Below are 19,391 nucleotides of genomic sequence, written 5' to 3' on the forward strand. Positions count from 1 at the left end.
GTAAGGTTTGGCAATGAAGAGGCCCCTGGCAACCGTAGAGAAAGGGATTTCCATGGCATATTTGGTGGTGGAGGGTGGGCAAAGGCAGAGTGCAGTGGGTTGAGGCATGAAGGGGCAATAAGGAAACAGAGATGGCACTTGGTTAATGAATACAGGACATTGGGATGGGAAGATGAGCTCAGCGTCTGCATTCTGGGGGAGGAAGCAGAGAGTTTAGCTAAGCTGTGTAGAATCTGCACTAAATGCAGTTTCTTTTATTGTTTCCCTACTTCCACCTTTTTCTCTTTCTTCTTTCCCCTCTCGTCTCTCTATTCCAACCACCCCGCCATATATTTTTAACCCCATGATAGGACCTTTGCTCTCATGAAACTTACATTCTGGTAGGGGAGGCAGGCATGAAATAATCAAAAGTCCTGATTACTTATACTCAACCCCACAGATAATTATTATAATTTTGATAAGTACTATAAGAGTACAGGCATTAAGAGGAGTCCTGCCTTCTTTTGAGTATTGCTTCTCACAAGCAAAAGAAGAAGAACCAAAGTAATGTACATTAGAAGGTGCTGAATACATGAGCTGACTATAAAATATTATTTGTTTTGTTTAATTTTGAGTTTGAATTCCCAAATACAATTTTTGCCTTTAATGGAAAAAGCCAAACTCTCAAGATTTTTTTTTGACCCCTCCAGTCCATCTGAAACTGAAACATAATAATGGTAATTAATGCAGTGTTGACTGTGTCTGACATTTTTCCAAGAGACAAGATGAAAGAGACGATATACATCTCAAAGGATAGGAAATCTCTGGTTTATCTTTCACAGCATAATGAAATATACTTTTATCATTAGAGTCAAGTAGAATCTTATTAAGACTTGCCGTGCAAGGTAACTCCAGGAGAAGACGTCTGTTGCCCTTGACTACCACGTGCATATTTGCTTTATGTAATGCAACGGAAACTTTTAATTGCCAGTGTTAAATTCTCTGAAGTTAATTTCACATCACCTTGACGTTAAGCTAACAGGCAGACAGGGTCATTCCTGGTTTGTAAACTCTGTTGTCTGGATCATTTAATAGTATCATATTCAAGAATGTGAGTGGCAGAGAATTTAAAGAAAATTAACAGTGGGGCTCAGAACTGTGAAATAACTCCTCAGGAAAAAAAAATAGAGAATTTCTTTTTTTCTTCTCCCCTTTCACTGCTCTGGCCAAAACTGGGTTACATTTTCTTTCTTCAGAGAGACAGATCAGTATGGGTTTTATGCCAGAGGCCGTTTTAATACATGAATGATTTGTAGGTAAATTTATTGTAGCCAATGGGTGCAGTCAACTGTGTAATAGAAATATTGTCAAAAAGCCGGGATTATTATTTAAATAAGTGCAGTGTTAAATTTGATTACATACTTTTTAAAGCTAATAAAACATTTCATTGCTCACAAACTATTTCCCATAGTCCCATTTAGTCAGAAAACATAAATCAAGTGAGGCTCCGCATAGAAAATTACCCAGGCTTTGTGTTGATGGAAGCATGCATGGAAAAGCTAGGCAGCCACACAATTTGAAGACGAAAGGATATGAAAAGGGTTGCCAGGCTCCTGTGTAGGCTGGGACAGGGGGACACTTTATGTTTGAAGAATTATGGAAAATGACGGCCTAGGGGAGCGCCAATTTGAGATGGCCCCTGTGGGCGTGGAATTATACGAAGTCTAGAAGTGAGGCAGCATGGGGACCCCTCTTTCCTTATTACAGGCAGAGAGAAGGCACCTCCATTGATAAAGTTCTGTGCACTTGGACATAGGGTCTTTCCAGAAACATTAGCCACTTTCTTGTTAAAAAAAAAAAGGTAATTGTTTTGTTTTAAATAAATCAAAATAAAGCCCTTGGATGCCAATGTGGGGATGTGACATTTTAAATTGTGCTATTTGTTGAGCTTATCCTCTGACAGGTCTTCATTTCCACCAAATGTCAAGGATCAGTGCCTTGCATTCATTTTAATGAAATATTGTGCTGATAAGGGTTATGAATGACAAGTTAAAGCTGTAAATTACTAAATGCCGGGCTGCTTTATGCTTTGTGAATTCACCAGGGAGCAAGCTAATGAAGGTTTCTTTCTTGCTTCCTCTTACAGTTAGGGATTCACGGTTATGCCTTTGCAATCACAAATAATGGATATATCCTGACGCATCCGGAACTCAGGCTGCTGGTAAGAGAAATTATGTACTTCTGCATTTCTGCTTTTATGATTTTAAAAGATTTCCTTCAATTCAACAGTGATGACACTTTGCTGCAGTTTTCACTTTTAAAAAACGATTGAATTCATAGCATTGTAAAGATTGTTATAGAGTTTATAAACTGGTATTTGGACACATAATACATAAATAATGTTGGATAAATATATTTACCATTATGATTTTGTATATAAAGCCATATATGTGTATATGCATTTATTTATTTATCTCACATCTGCCAACATATGGAAAATTTTTTTAACTCTAGACAGCATGAAACCTATCATAACGGGTCCCTTGATGTAATACATGGACACTCATACTCCAGCTCTAGACCCACTTACTGCAAGTCTAATTTGGCACGATAAATTAGACCCAAGATCCCTGGAAATTTATTACAATGGGATTTGCCCCCAAATTACATTACTTAAGCCCAGTGTCTTGTGGATAGAAGCTATTCAACAGCTTTTTTGTTAAATCAGAGCAGCTGAGATTTTTCTCTGTTTCCTGCCTATGTCATATCCAGTAGCATTGCTTGGTGAACTGATATGTAAACCACTTTCTTTCTCTCAGTATCATTTTTACTGTCTCTGAAGTGAGTAGGGTTAGGCCAAATCCAAAACAGCCCATGGTAGCATCAACCCACATCCCTGGGCAAGGCTGCCCTTGGGGCATTGGCCACAAGTGTGCCACATGTTTGCCACCCCTGAACTAGTTGCAGTGTGTTGAAAAAAGGACATCCCTTTGGGTTTGTGTGTACTTATCTAATTTTTAAAGAAGATATAGAATTATAAAGAGTAATGCAGTGAACACTGTTTTTTAAAGTTAAGAAAGTGTAGATCGTTTTCTTTAGCAATCAACAAACACACACGTACCTATATGCACATACACAAATGCATACGTACCCATCCACCCCACCCATCTTTTCCCATTCATCAGAATGAGAAAGTAGCGGCAGTGCCTGCTATGCAAATGTTTGTTGGCAAAGCATTGTGGGGACCAGTTCACTTCTCACTTGCATCATTGTTTAGAAACAGTTCATGTGAGAGCTCCATCATCATCCAACTTTGCTCTAATCGCCCTGGTATTAATGGAGTCATGACCACATCATGTGGATGCCATATGCATGCTTTAAGATGGGCCTTATGGTTATATTCAATTTCAACAATCTTTTTATCAGAAAAGGACTGAATTAACTAGTTGGCTAATTCCAAATGTAACTCAGAATTATTGAAAAGTCTGATTGAAAAAGCGGCTGTCTTTTTAAAGACATTTAAGTCCAAAGACATATTGAAGTTTAAAACTCTTGGCACATTACCCATCTCCAGGTTGCCCAGTTGGCATCATTTGCTGGAAGTAAGAGAAGTTACAAGTTTGTGTGACTGAGTTTGGGCTCCTAGTGTGTATTTATTCCAAATTGGAAAGGAACAGAGTCCATGAAACAATCAAACCCAAATCTTCTACCAGTAAATGGATTAATTTCCTATTTATCATTGCCTGTCATTTAAAGGAAAAATGAAATGGAATCAGATGTCAGAAGTCACCAAGGTAGCATCTTTCTGTCTGTGGCAATGGAAATGATTAGCTGCCTGCCACACAGTCGACTCACAATGTGAACTGGTCCCCACAGTGCTTTGCCAACAAACATTTGCCTAGCAGTCTTTTATGTCTTCTGGCCCTGCAGCAAGTGGTGTGTTTGTAAATAGTCCATCTGATGCACTCTCCAGAGCTGTGGCCACTGAGAGGGCAGCTGAAAGGCTCTTGGAAAAGCAGACCAACTCCATCAATGCTGTTCATCTCCTAAGAGTACAGATACTTGTAAACACATGCCATTGCTGTTCTTCTGTTGACACACCAAAAGTGGTAGTGGTTGCTAGGGTCAAAAGTGGTGGTGGTTGCTAGGATTTTGGCCACGCCATACATGGGGTGGCCCAAACAAATGCCCCATATTCTATTTGTGAGAACCCAAACCATATGAACCATGTTGCAGCTGATCCATGACAAGAACATAAGGAATGATCAGACCCGTTGGTCTCTGTCCCATTCATCTGTCTCTCACCCTGAGGCCATCAGATACTTAGAAGAAGTTTAGGGTGATACCAACCGTTAAGCATTACATGAATTAACCCATCTGAATGTGGTCAATAAGTGTATGTTGACTCTGACTTGAGTTCTGCATTTTCCTTCTGAGCAAAAGACGCAGCAAAGTGGGAAGGACTCAATTCCAGCATCACACTGTGAAGCTCAACTCCTAGTCCCACTACATCCGCACTGTGTGACTTTGGGCAATCACACAGGCTCTCTGAGCTGCACTTTTCTCTTGCAATCCTGCCATAACCATAGTGCATAGATCGTAGCTTGTTGTCACAGTAAATGAGATAACGCAAGCAAAGGACCTGGTGCAGAAAAGCAGGCCCCAGAATATCTCAGAGGCAGTAGTGGTTATTTGGACATCTTGTTTGTGTTTATTTTCTATTGTTCTGTCCTCAGCTTCCCTAAAGGTTGGAAGAACATGGTGGTAATGGATGCTTAAAGAGGCAACCTAAAGAGCACTTTTTGATTATTCAGGTGATTCAGGTTTTTGTGATAGACATTGGGAAGGGATCGTGTACATACACCATCAGTTTTCTTTTTGGTTCTACGGCAAGCTTGGCCAACTGTGGTCTAGAAGACAAGTAGACAACTTGTACTAGAGGTTCTATGTGAGTCCTACCATGTGAAGAAACCAAGGTTGTTTGTTTGTTTTAAAGGTAGCAATAATACTAGCAGCCACAGTAGCTAAAGAATGATAGCTAAGAGTCAGCCGGCATGAATACCCGTGGCTCTGGCGTGCACTAGTTGTTTGTTCATCTCTGTTTTGTTCACTTATCCCTGCTTTCCCCCTCCTCCTTCCTTAACCATCAGTCCCCTCAGCACAGAGTAGGGACTCAGTAGATGAATAAGTGAAGGGATCCTCTAAAACCGGTTTCATTTTTACTTACTTTAGGTTCTTCTGGAGGTTGTAAATGACTTGTGAACTTACCTTGGAAATCCAGTGTCTTCATGGAGCATAAATCCATCCTGGCCAGAGCTCTCAGGCATGGCTAGGAACAGCCAGCTGCTAGCAGCTTCTCTGGCTAGCTCAGGCAGGGAACCCTCATTCAAACTCCATTTGTCTCCTCGCAAGCCCAGCCATATAATCGAATCCTTATTACAAATGGACGATCCCCTTAGTTCTGGCCAAGGCTGCCAGATTAGCACGGTGAGTGTGAGTGTGGGGTTGTGGCCAGCATGGGGAGGACACAGCAAGCTGACTTAAAGTAACTCCTATTCCCTCTCCATCTGCCATGGACTTTGTTTCGGCCCCTACAGTCAGAGGAAAGAGGTGGGTTTCTCTGAAGCACAATACCAATATTTTTCTAATTTGTCCTATAAAATCTTTCCCCTGAACTTAATGTTTGGCTTGATTTTATCCAGCATTTCCTTTAATCTTGTGTGATTTGGTTGTGAATCACGAAGTGTCTCCAAGAACAGCTCAGACATAGGGGCCTTAATCAGCGGACTCACTTTGGTTTAACTGGCAAAGCTGCTGAAGCAGTGCTTCTCTGTGATCTCTGGGCTCTCCTTAGTCCTCCTCTAAGGGCTTCTCAACCTTTCTGTCCTCGCCACCAGCTTGTGACTTCCTGATAGATTAACTGATGTTGGTTCAGCAAGCATTGCCCTTGTGCCTGGTGTGGCTCAGTCCTGTGTTAGACTGAAGACTGATAAAGTAATCTTCAAAGGGGCTGGGGGGCTGCAGCACAAATGGGGACAGACACCTGTTCTCAAGGTGGGGAATGGAACAACAGCACGTAGCCAGAGTGATTAAATGCTCTTGATCTTGAGAAATGCTTTTTGAGTTGTTATGATGCCCCTGGAATGTTTGTTTGTTTGATCGTTACCACTTGTTAAACATTGAGGTATAGTTACAGACTAGATTTTGTTTTCTTGCTTTTTATAATTCCTTTGTATTTGAGAGCTTTATGAATTTTTCTTAGAATGTGGAGCCCTGAATAGATCTCCTTTTCTTTTGCCCAACAGCGGATTGGTCATCCATCTGTCCCTACCTTTTAGAATAAAGGGACAGCTAAATTGATTTCCTTCCCCCAAGGAGGAGGTCTGGAATGTGGACCTGGTCAAACCAACAGGAGAACACAAAGGAGGTTCCCTTTCAGCAGCTGCAGCAATGGCAGGGTTCCACAGAGGAGCCTCAGGCAGGCAAAATTTAGGACTCATTTCCATGAAGCCTGCATTGAAATTGGCCAGAAGCTGTTTGCTCTGTGTCTGCAAACCCAGGAGATGAGGAAGGATGCTGTAGGGTTTTCATTCTGGATGAAAATCTGCCAGTCACGTGGGTCACATATGTGGGAGTGGATGAGATGGGAGGTAAAAATGATGGAGAGAAATTCACATTCATTCCTTCAACATACACTGAATGTTCACTATGTTGTAGGCTTGAGCAAGCTGCTCAGAGAGGTCACAGAGATGTGCCCTACCTCAAATAACTCAAACTCTAATAGGATGGATACGATACGTGTATCAGTAACTGTGGACAGTAGAGAAGATGCGCTTTTTATTTGTTTGTTGTTGTTGGTATTAGTATATTTTTCTAACATTCACTGATTCCTTTTTATGGGACAGGAACTATTCTAAGTGTTTCACATGTGTTAATGCTTTTAATCACTGACTAATTGAATAGCAAGCCTAGGATATTATGTGCCTTGGAAAGGCCTAGAGGCTTAAGGAAAGGATGAAGGGGAGGGGAGGTCCAGGTGGAAGATACATCTAGCAGCAGCCTGGAGTTGAAGTGAGGACAACTGTGAGTACTGGGCTGAGCAGCTGGGCTTCTCTAAGATGAAGGTAAATATCCTCATGTTACAGATGGGAAGCTGAGGCACTGAGTCCTAAGGTGACGTCTCCCAGATCACATAACTGGAAAGTGCCAGAACTAGGACCCTTAACCCCAGTCAGTTTAGGTGTACTAAGTTCACTCTGCTGTGTGGGTTCTTCAGGAAATGGGAGGCAGAGTGGTTGGAGGGTGGGAGTGACTGGGATACCTGGTCTTTGCAGCCATATGGACCAATACCGAGGTAATCATGTCAGAATCTGTCTAGACTTAACACTGTCCAGTAGGAATATAATGTGAGCCACAAACAGGAGCTGCCTATGTAATTTCAAATTTTCTAGGAGCCACATCTAAAAGAATACAAAAGAAACAAGTGAAATTAAATTTAAGAATATATTTTATTTATCCCAGCATATCCAAAATATCAGTGTTTCAATATATAATCAATACAGACATTATTAATGTGATATTTTACATTCTTTTCATGCTAATCTTTGAAATATGATGTGTATCCTACATGGCACATCTCAATTCAGGCAAGCCACATTGCAGGTGCTCAAGACCCACCAGTGGCTGTGGCCCCCATAAGGGACAACACAGGTCTAGAGTGTGACCAGACATTTTGGACCCTTCTAGATAAAATGGATTATAGGACCTCCTCTTTCCTTAAAGTGGGTTAGAGCAGGCCCTATTTCCACCACCACCCATCATTGTGCCATCCTGGAAGTCTGGGCCAACAGTTAGTGGCCAGTTAGCCTCCTCTGCCGTGGCCACCACCCCTCCCTCCCAGGCTGTAGCCTCTCCAGTGTCCAGGAATGGAAGTGGGAGGTTGCCCAGAATTCAAGGGGCCTTGACTTGATTGCCAGGGCAGATGAGCTCCATAGTTTGGCCTGGAAACTCTGCCTATTCTAGCCATGTAGGTTCACCCCTACGCCATCTAGACTTCCACAGACAAACTGTCATGGAGGCCAGTGGGTGGAAAGCAGTAGCCACACTAGGTGAACCTGAGCACTTAGGTCATCTAAATCAGAATGTTTTGATGCCAAAGCCATTTCTGTTGTTCTGGAAAACTCAGATGAACTCTTGAACGAGTTTAAATTTTCCTAACCCAAGAGTCCTCGCACCTCCGCTGGAATTTAATATTGCTGTTTCCACCACCAGCTCTCCACAGCCTGGGTTCCAGGATGGCACTCGCCTTTCCCTGTGTCACTCTGGACTGTCCTTGCCCCATTCCAAACATGGATTCTGCTTCTTTGTTCTTGTGGATTCCTGGGCAGTGCACGTTTGTTAATGGTTATAGATGGGTCCTCATGGAAGGTTATTAAATCCATGGATTGATACGTGGACATGCTAATCAGTGTAAATGTTCTCACACTTTAGTCCTCTTGTATGGAACTAAGTGGACATCCCCCATGGACACATGTAAATATGTGTTAAATGCTAACTAGACAGTGCACATCAAACATCAGTTTAAATAAGGGTTTAAAAAGGTAGGAGCACTTCTAGAATCCAGCTGACTTAGTTCAAGCAATAGGCCATAGGAAGAGATTCTGTATAATTCCAAAGAATTTAGATGTGAAAGTCAAATGGAATTTTTCTTAACTATGCAATTCCGCAACTGAGGAAATAGCAGGTCCTTTCGTCCGTTCCTCAGAAACCGCAAGCTCCTTCCTGCTCCAAATTCTCATGCTCAACTCTTCTTTACCTGAAATCTTGTCCCAGGTACACCTTTTACTGGCATTTTCTCATCCTCCACTTCTTAGCTCAGATGTCACCTCAGAGAAGCATCGCTGCACCCACCCAGAGAAGCCATACTCCTCCATCACTCTCCATCACATCCCCTGCTTTAGTTTTCTTGAATCACCACACTTGGAAAACGTCTATTGTTTAACTTCTCCCCTGTGGTCCTTTGTGAATAGCTGGGAGTTTGCTACTACACAGAAGGGGTAGTCAGTAAATATTTGGTGAATGATCTGCAGGATGTTTGAGTGATGCTGATGGTTGGATATCTGAGTACCAGTTTCTTACAATAAATGAGAAGAGCAGGTGACACACGTTCATTCACCAAACATTTGTTGAGTCCTTGCTACGTCGGGTGCAGAAACAGAAATGTGGTTGGTTAAGCTCCCTTTTCTTTTCATCCCTCCCTATCCCCTCCTGCTTGCCTGCAAGCATTCATCAGATGTCCTTAAGTCCAGCACTATGCTATTTAATGGAGACATAGAAGCAGGTAGAAGGAGGTCTCTGCCCACAAGAAGCTCATCACACAAAGCAAGGGTTCCCTGGTGGTAAGAGGGACCAAGAAGAACTATGGGCTCACAGACGAAGTCTCTGCTTTTCCTTAGAGGAAGGGTGCCCTGAGATGCAGGAGGGCTTCCCAGAGGAGGTGGGGGAGGACTGCACTCAGCAGATACCCTACACTCTCCCCAGGATCACTGACCTCAGGCCTGACTTCTCTGTCTCATCTCAGGACCACGCATTCTGCCGGCCACAGCCTATGGGGGTGGGGGGATGGGGAGTTGGGCCTAGCATTGTTCACGGAACTTTCGGTGGTCCCCAAATGCAGGGATCTGTTACCAGCCTCCTGGACCCCCGCTCTCAGGCTGCTGCTGAACTGAAAGAGACTGCCCAGTAGGTGGCGCGCGGGCACCGCCGAGTACCCGGTCCCCATGCAGAGCCAGCCCCTGCCAGTGCACATTCTCAGAACAGAGCCCGGGCGACAGCAACCTAGGCCTGGTCTGAGTCCATTTCGTTTAGTTTCAAAGAAAGAATTAACAGAGGCTTAGTAAGTGTATCTGCTCAGAGGAGAGCGTTCTCTGAGAAAAAATAAACAAGACTGTGTGACCCCATGTAGCGAGCCTGTTCTTTTGGAAATACATCATTTGGTTTGAAAAAAAGAAAGAAAAAGAAAACAGAGCCTTGTGTGCTTTCTTCCTGACGGAATTGGTGAGGGCACCGTCCTCACTGCCTGGTCTGGGCACGAGTGGACAGATTGCAGCGTTGAGGGGAGGGCTTACAACTCAAGTCAGTGGGTGCCTGGGTTTCTGTTGGGTGGGAGCTACGCCCTTTCTGCAAACCTTGAGAACCCACAACTCCTGTGACTGGGTGTGTGCTTGGACACTCAAGGGATTGATGGGGTCTGGAATCAATCCCACAGGTATTTTTTTTATTATGGACAGTGTGCTTATGAATCCCCTTTGGGTGCCAGGCACCGCAGCACCCAGGCTACCAGGAATCACAGCACTGCCCTCACCACGGGTCTCGGGCCAGGCCTTGTGCTGAGAGCCCTGGGTGCCTTGCCTGGGTCAGTTCTCATTGCCTCGTGCATGGAGTGCTCACCACAGAGGGGTTGACTGTGCGTGAAGATTCTCTATATATAATGATTTTTAAAATTAAATTAATAAATAAATACATATTTGAAGGGCAAAAAAGATATTCCCTGATGCTTAGGCCAAGGAATGTGTCAATCAAAAAGTAAATTCGGGTCAGTCTTCAGAAGAAAAACCAAGAAGACAGCTATAGATAATTACCCACCTCTGTGAGCCCATAGTTCTTCTGGGTCCCTCTTGCCAGCAAGGAACCCCTGCTTTGTAGGACAGTGTATTTTCTTCATAAAATTAAGCTTATTCAACTGAAAGAATGTTCTTTAATCCTGAAGCTGTGTCCTCAGGTTATTTGACAAAATGCCAGGTTGGGCTGCAGAGCCTCTGTCAGCCTCTCCAGACAGCATCCCCCTGGCCCTAGGATGCCCACCTGTATGGAACACAGCAATGACCCCTCTGATCTGGGCTGCGACTCTGGGTCTGCTGAGTGGGGGACACTCACAGGAAATGGAGAGAGGGGAGGGGAGTCAGGCTGTGTGTTCACCCGTGTCCTCCGGGACTGGCTGCACCCCCTCTAAAGCTTCATAAGCCTACTACTCTCTGGGCTCCGGCACCTGCTTTTCCCTCTGACCCTTCATGCAGATGGGTGGGTGCGCCCCACTGTTTCTAACTTCAGGGTGCTGCACCATTTCCTGTCATTTCCTACACCCTGCCCAGGCCTTTCCAAGAGCCTCTTTACTAAATCCTCCTTAATTTGCCAGCTCGTGTATACCACGTGCTTCCTGCTGTGGCCCTGAGTGATACGAAGGTGAGAATACATGGAAGGTTTGTCTTTTATAGTCATTACTCTGCCAGGAAAGAAAGAGAGAAAGAAGAAAGGAAATATGGAAGAATGCAAAGAAAAGTAAAGGAGGGAGAGAGGAAGGAAGAAAGAGATGGAGGGAAGGAAAAAGAAAAAGGAAGAATGAGAGACCCTCTGTCCTTTAGTGATTGATTCATTCATTATTTATCTATCTCCCGTTGTAGTGGGAGTGGAGAATTTCCATATTCCCTTCCAATAAGCCCCCCCTTCTGCTCAAGTGATTAAGAATTGTTATCTGTTGCTGGCAACCAGAACAGCCTGACTGATCCAACCATGAATCCCAAAGTCTGGGAACCACTGCTGGGTGTGGCTCTGACCCCTGCTCTCAAGGAGCTCACAGTCTGACACCACCTCCTGCTGCCCTGTCACCCCTCGTTTGTAAAACTTTAGTCCTCTCAGCCTCCCCTTACCCCACAGAGGGGTCTGTCCCCATTCCTCAAGTCTTCTTGCATGGACCTTTGAGTCTGGGCTCCCCACGACATTGTAGAAATATCATGACACATCTGCTCCTCTGTGCTGCGAGTAGCATGAAGACACTGATGAGACTGTGTTTTGTTCAGCTTTGTATATCCAGGGCCTGGTGAGGTACTTGGCAAAGGGGGTGGAATGACAAATAAATGACGAGAGAAAACCCATGTATAGGAAATGGAGCACACAATGAAACAATATGTTATCAAGCACCACGGTTGAGAGTACTGACAAGAAGGAGAATTTATGAAAGGACCTGGTGTCTCGCTGTGCACTGGGTAGCTAGGGAAGGCTGCAGGGAGCTGGTTTGCAGCCTATAACTTTGAGGCCACAGTCCAGCACGCTTGGGAGCAGCAGAGGGCCTTTCAGATAACCTGGATGAGTTACTTGCTCATTTGTGTGTGACTGGAACCCTTCCTCCCTTCCTTTTTCCTGCCATCTTTCCCTCCCCCACCTGCTCCTGTCCTTCCCTCACTTGGCATTTTTCTGTTGAACACCTGTCATGTGGCAGACACCCTATTAGATGCCAAAGATCTAGTGATAAAGCAGATAGAATTGTCCCTTTATTTGGTGTTTTCATTCTCATAGAGAAGATATGGGTTTTTAAAGTTCTAAAACAAACTGATAAATAAAAATACTACACAATTTGGATAAGCTCGCCAAAAGAAACAAAAATCTGAGAAAACAAAAAGTCGGGAGAGGTACCTGCCTTAGTTAGATGGTCAGGGAGACCCTTTCTTAAGGATGATGGTTTTTTTGTTTGTTTGTTTTTTGTTTTTGAGACAGAATTTCACTTTGTTGCCCAGGCTGGAGTGCAGTGGCACAATCTCGGCTCACTGCATTCTCCACCTCCCAGGTTCAAGCAGTTCTCCTGCCTCAGCCTCCTGAGTAGCTGGCATTACAGGCACCTGCCACTATGCTCTGATGACTTTTTGTGTTTTAGTAGAAACAGGGTTTCATCATGTTGTCCAGGCTGGCCTCAAACTCCTGAGCTCAGGCAAGCCACCTGTCTTGGCCTCCCAAAGTGCTAGGATTACAGGCGTGAGCCACCATGCCTGGCCAGGATGATGTATTAAGCTGAGTCCTGGAGGATGAGAAAAACTATGGAGACTGGTCCAGGCTGAAGAAACAGTGTGTACAAAAACCCTGAGGCATGGGGATGGTGAATATGCTGGGTTCTGGATTCTGTTCATAGATTTAGGCCAGATTTTCAAAGAAGGGTAGGTGACCCAGGTTTTGTTGACAAATTCCTATTTGAGGCTGCATGTCGTGAAGTCGTTGCTGGTACTGCCCCGTTTCCTCCACTCTGCTCTGACCATTCCTGTATGTGTAGCATGGCTCATACCTGACAGCAGCTAGGTGAAGGCTTTCTCTGGCTTCTGTAGTCATCTCTTCTCAGGCACGCAGCAGACAAGATGTGACGAGAAATTAGCATCCCTCAGCCAAAGACTGCCCTTCTCAGGTGGGGTGTCTCTGAGGGGTGTGTTTTACACTGGCTCCCAGAGTTCCCTGATGGGATTATGCCACAGTTGCCCATAGTGGTAACATGCCTGCACCCTGTTGGCTGCCCTCCCATCTCTGAATCACTTTGCCATGTCCCTGCGGGTATTTCCTGGGAATCCCTGTCAAATAAAAACTTTGCACTTGAATCCTGTTCTCAGGGACTTCTGAGAGAATTCAAGCCAAGACGCCAGCAGGCTGATGTGTCTCTGCAAAAATTGATTTGCTGTAGACTAGAGCTTCAGATGCAGTTTTGAGTGCTCTCACATAGGCTTTTACATTAACACCATGGCGTTGAGCATGCTTCCCATTCTATTTCAGGCCCCTGAGCATGTATTCCTAACACACCAGCCTGCTTGGAGAATCCACATTTGCTTGTAGAAGTACCAAGGAGCCTTGGCTTTATGCTATTAATAACTGAGAGTAGGCGCTTTAAGGAAATTTGATTTAGAAGATAGGATTCTCGGCTGCTTTATTATTTGAAGAAAGGATTTGATGAGGAAAAGGCTTTTCTTTTCACTGGACACACTCTGACCTTTGTTCTACTAGATTAATTTCATATCTAGAATGCCCCATCTTGGATGATGAATTAGCAATAAAAACCTCATCAAAATGTAATTACAGGCAAAGTGTTGAATAATGATCTCTTAAAAATTCCTATAGATTTGTCTGCACCTCCTTCCCCTTGTGGGGGAAATGAGCCTCAGCTGCCAGCTACTAGCTTCAGCTCAGGAATGCAGACCCTAGCCCTATTGCAAGGCTGGGATGTGAGTGCTGGCTTCTAACATTGCCCAGTGTCATCTAATTGATCAATTGCTTTTCTCCATGTGATTGATGCACATCTTTATGTAATTTAAAGGACCATCTCACCGGGGTTGGGAATACACAGGAAGTAGGAGCTCAAGGCAGAATGAAACACTCTCCTCTTCCATCTGTGACAGCCTGCTGAGGGGAGAGAGTTATTAATTAAAATGTTAACTGCCCAGACAATAGCAGGCAGAACAGCTTGGAGAAAGCCTGAGAAGCAGGCATTGCATTAGAACTTTCATAACTGCAAATTCCAGGAAAGTTTGTTCCTCCTTAAAATAGGAAACAGAGCCATCTGCCTCTAAGAGGAGACTTGACTGGGCTGCTTAAGTGATGTTAGACTTTCCCAAAGAACACATCTTGTTTGTCTCCGGGGAGATGGACTTGACCCAGAGATAACCTAGCCTTACCCTCACTCTGTTGTGGGCCCTGTAAAACCCTACAGCTGGATCTGACAGCGGAATATCCAAATGATCCCAACTGGGTAAATGCCCACATTCATTTGAATAACTGAAGAATTCAATCATTTGAATGCCAATGATTATTCCTCTGGGAGTTTACATTTTAGAAAGACCTTCCATCTGAATCCCCATGAGAGCATTAAATTGCTATCTAATTAGCAGTCCCAAATTATATATATTTAAAAGATAATTAAAGGTTTGAAGGCTGTTGGAATAACTGGTTATACATTTAAATGAATCACTAGAAATTTGTTGGTAATGTGTGGAGTTTTCTTTTATTTCTTGCTCCCCTCTTTGAAGTTCAATAGACCCAACCTCGCGGGGTTAAATCTGGTAGCAGTAAGATAAAGGCAGACTTTTTTAATTACTGCAGCTCAAACCTCCAAATAATTATAAGCAGCTGTCATTTTTACATAATCCTAAATGATAAGACCCAAAGAATGCAAATAAAAATGTTGAAGCCATGGGCTTTTTGGCACAATAATTTAATCCCTATCACACCACTGCACTGACCATTGTACTTCATTGAGGAATGTGCTCTAACCATGATACACTTAGGTGAACTTTCATCATCATGTGATAGGCACATCTATTTCCAAACACATCTCCCAGGTGCCATTTTTACATTCTCTGTGGAGGTTGCTAGGCAAAGGGAAACACTAATACATTTGGAATTTTGAGGCAAAGAAGGAGCTTGGCTAAGACAGGCAAGGTTTTTGCTGAAACTTCTTCTCAGCCTCATTTGTCCCTTTCTCCTAGAGATGGAGTCTACCCCGTGCCTGCCCCAGTGGCCCCCTCCCTCCATTATGTAGCATGATAGGATTGTCCCTGGGAGCATTTATTTGGCCCGTTGCTGGGGTTTTTATTGGCTTGGCCACTTCTGTGTGCCAGCTAACCAAGGACAGAAATCCCAAATGACAAACTGACCTACCAGCTCCAACCTGGTAGCCTCTGGGTTCAGGTCTTAAATTCCATGCTTTTGATGCCTGTCTCTTCCTGGAAGGGCAAGAGCCTCTTGAGGAGCAAGTCAAGGGGACATTTACTGCAGCCACGACAGCTTCTCTCCTTTGAATCCAATGACTATAATACCAAAGTCCATAAGATCAAGGTAGGCAATTCACCCCAGGCAGAGCTGAAGCCCCACTCTGCAAGAGACAAATTTAGAACATCATCTGGAAAGTAGATGCACACACACACACACACACACACACACACACTCACTCCAAATTAGATCGGCAGCCCAAGGATCCCTCTGCTAAGGAATGCTCAAGCTGGATTTAAATTGGGACTGGGACCTGGCTTGGCAGAAATGTGGCCAAGCAGAAAGGTTGGCCCAATGAGCTAAGCTGGATTCCTTGGGAATGGGAAATAGAAACAGAAGAAAGAGGAGAGAAGTCAGACCAAGGGTTTATCTGGAATATTTAGAAGCTGACAGACATCACTGAGTATTTTTACCTCTCCACAGTGAAGAAGTGTAGAGATTTTAGAAATGTATCCTGCATATTAGAACCAGTTAAAATATTCTGATTCTTCCAAATGCCTGCTTCTCCCAAAGGGCCTCTCCTGGAGTTTCTAAGTCTCTAGCTGCACTCCAGGAAGAGGATCTAGTAGTAACTGGGAGGGGCTGGGACTTTTATCTGACTCCCAGGATTGCTGCAGGCTTTTCATGAATATGGGGTTGGACTCCCAAGTTAATGAAACCCATGTTTATCCAGGCTGAAATACAAATATAAATGTTATGTTCGTATATATTTAAAGGGAAGATTCATTTGAGCGTTAATGATTTGAAACTCAGCTCTGCTCAGTATGGAACTCTAGGGACCTGGTTAATGGTGACTGTAGGTCACCTTGCTGTCATCCCCTTCCTGCGTCCTCAGGATACATCTCAAGTAGGCACTGGGCAGTGATTTCAGCTCCAGACTGGGAGGCTCACTAGTGCCTGTTTCTCTATGGAGCAGAGCAGTCTCTGAGGTCAGATTCTGGGGCTGAAATTCATCCAAGCTACTTAACCTTCCTGACCTCAGTTTCCTCCGCTGAAAAATGAGAACAAAAAAATAGTGCCTACTACATGAGACTGTGATGAGGGTTAAATGAGTTAATGTTCCTAAAACATCTAGAAAAGGCCAAAAACATAGGTCATTGTTATGCATGTGTTTATTAAATGACTACATAGACTAATTTGTTCATTCCCTCGGTCCACTCATTCGTCACATATTCATGGGAACCTGTTCTTTGCCAGGCACTGTCCTAGGCATGTGGTCCAGTGGTGAACCTGAAATAGTCTTTTTACCAAAGATGCTTAGGACCTAGTGGGGGAAACAGGCAAGTAAGCTAATAATTTGCAGTACAGTGTGATGGCTGGGGAGATAGGGCCATGGGAGGCTGAGGAGAGTATGGGAAGGACTTGACCTGACCTAGCCTGGCCAGGTCAGGACAGACTTCCAAGAGGAGTTGAAATCCTGAGGGGTTAGCAGAAATTGACCACGACCCTAAGTTGGAGTAAAGAGAATTCAGAGCACATGGGGTGGCATGTGCAGAGGCCTGAAGGCAAGAACGATGATGACATTTTCAGCAGCCAGCTCAGTCTAGCTGGGGAGTACAGTGAGAGGCAGGGAGTGGCGAGAAAGAGGCCAGAACAGCAAGCAGAGGCCAAGTCACAGGGACTTGTGGAATTCTGGACTGTTGGGTGCCATCATCTAGGACATGAGGAGCTATGAGGATTCCAGCCTAAGCAGTGATATGATCTGATTTGGGTTGTGAAAGAATCTCTCTGGCTGGACCCTGGAGAATGGATTGGAAGGGTTAGAGTACAGGCAGGGAGACCGCTTAGGGGATGCCTGCTTGTATCAAGGGCAGAGCTATCACAGTGGCTGACACTAAGCTGACGGCAAGATTGATATGATCCAATTCCAAGAGACATTTAGAAGATAGAAGCAATGGACATGGTAGGTTGATGGGTGCTGCTTGCTTTGCCTGGCTCACACCACTTTCTCTGATTATACTCACCCATTCCAGCTCCTGCCTGTGTTTCCATGGTCACAGGCAAATATAAGACCCAGAGAACTCAGTCTTACAAGGGACATTTGGCTGTCCTCTGAGTTATGAATCACATCAGAGCTCTCTTGGGTTTATTCAGACCAGCATGCATCCAGAAACATTTTTAAAAAGACATATCACTGTAATTGAGAATCACACACACACAAAATCAAAACTGAGTATTTTGCTGGATCACCTATCCAGTCGAGAAGATGGACCAATGATGGACAAGAACCAGCTCAGTTTGGTAGTCGGAACATGGCTGGGGCTTAGAGCATATGTGTACAAAGTGGTCACATACATATTTATACTGTGAAGCACAGTATCCTCAGAGGGTTGCAGAAGAAGGGCCACCCCATTTGAGAAAGGAGAGAGACTCAGCTGGAAGGATCTGGGAAATTTCTTTCATGGAAAAGGTGGCCACAAAGATGGAGCCCTTCATGTCTTTTCTTCCTTCATAAGTATCTTCAACAATTTTTAGCAGGAAAAGCAAAACAAAATAAAGCTATTTAACCAAGCATCTCCCTAAATAAAATTACACACACACACACACACACACACACACACACACACACACGTGATGAAGGCTCAGCATTCTGACGTTGGTTGTTGGTTGATGCTATTACAGGCATAAATCAGGTAATGGCAGTTGGCTTGGAAGAAAGAATTTCTTTCCCTCTTGCCTGCATCCCTTTATTAACTTCACTTGCAAATTCATTGCCAGCTTCCTGCCCTGCTTGTCGTTTAGCATAAAAACCTGAAGTTGAAGGCTCTCTCTGTTCCTCAGCCATCTCTGAGATGGTGAGACTAGAGTCCACTCCCCAGGGACTAAGTTAAGGAGAGGCATTGGAAATGGGGTGACAGGATATGAGCCAATGGGCCCGAACTACTGACCACAGGAGGAAAACCAACAAGAGAGAACTCCCTCTTCCGTGGTGGTTAGCCGTGGCATCTTTCGAAAGTTAACATTTTGTAGTGTTGATGGATACTACTTTGAGATTTTACTTGAGTGAATAAAGGAAGTCAATGTTTTTGCAGTTTCAAAACTAGAATCAATTAGTTGTCCCTAATTGTACCTCATATTCAAAACGGTCTGACGGCTCCACATACCCAAAAGTCTTTTGATATGGTCAACTGCTCAAAGGAATAATGTCAAAGAAAGTTCTGTAAATTTTTAAAAAAGTTACCTGCCAAATGTCACAGACATACTTTCAAATTATAGAGGTCCTCTTTTTTACCCTGGATGTTCTAATGACACAGCAGTTTCTGAAAACTTTTATGAACTTGGCTTTGGAGAAGGCATATATCCATGTTCGGGAACTCAGTGCAGCCCTGTCTGAAATTTATTTCGAGGCTGTCTTGCATCTAACTTTTGTCGAGGAGACTTTAGAGACGGTTTTGTTTGCCTCTAAGTGCTCCAACTCAGCAGATGCCCCCGGGTGCCCACATGGATCTTTATTTTGCATGCCCGTCTGTGTGTGTTCCTTCCTCTTTGCCGAGGAGCATTCTTTTCTCAGCGTCACTCCTTTGCCTACAGCAGAGGTATGGAGTTGCCACTCTCCCTCCCTGCTTTCAGAGTGTCCTGTTCTCTGTCCCATTGCCGGCACAAAAGGTTCCTCCCAGCTCAACTACTCAGCACTATTTTGATTTTTATGTCTAGCTTGCTGTTACAAGACCAACTGGCTTTTTGAGAATGGGAGCTTAAATCCAGCCTCGGTGTGGTAAGCGTGTTTGACCTACAAAAACGGTGGTGGGCTAAGCCACCTCCTCCCCACACACAGTGCTGTGTGTGACTCATGGCTACCCAGAGGACACTGATTAAGATAAAGGTCATTCAGGTTTTCA

The 19,391-nt window shown here is 44.1% G+C and overlaps 1 protein-coding gene across 3 annotated transcripts in view; it reads left to right on the top strand.

Annotated features, from left to right (window-relative positions):
• Positions 1 to 19,391, top strand: part of CACNA2D3 (calcium voltage-gated channel auxiliary subunit alpha2delta 3) — a 951,279-nt gene that overhangs the window by 720,314 nt on the left and 211,574 nt on the right. For all 3 annotated transcript variants that reach the window (XR_004670571.3, XM_003818723.8, XM_034956678.3), the window contains one exon: positions 2,126 to 2,200. Coding sequence is in view for 2 of the 3 variants with exons in the window: in XM_003818723.8 (XP_003818771.6) it covers positions 2,126 to 2,200 (75 nt within the window). In the remaining variant the exon portion in view is untranslated. The remainder of the gene's footprint in view (positions 1 to 2,125; positions 2,201 to 19,391) is intronic.

Source organism: Pan paniscus, chromosome 2 (assembly GCF_029289425.2).
Source record: "Pan paniscus chromosome 2, NHGRI_mPanPan1-v2.0_pri, whole genome shotgun sequence".
Classification (NCBI taxonomy): Eukaryota; Metazoa; Chordata; class Mammalia; order Primates; family Hominidae; genus Pan; species Pan paniscus.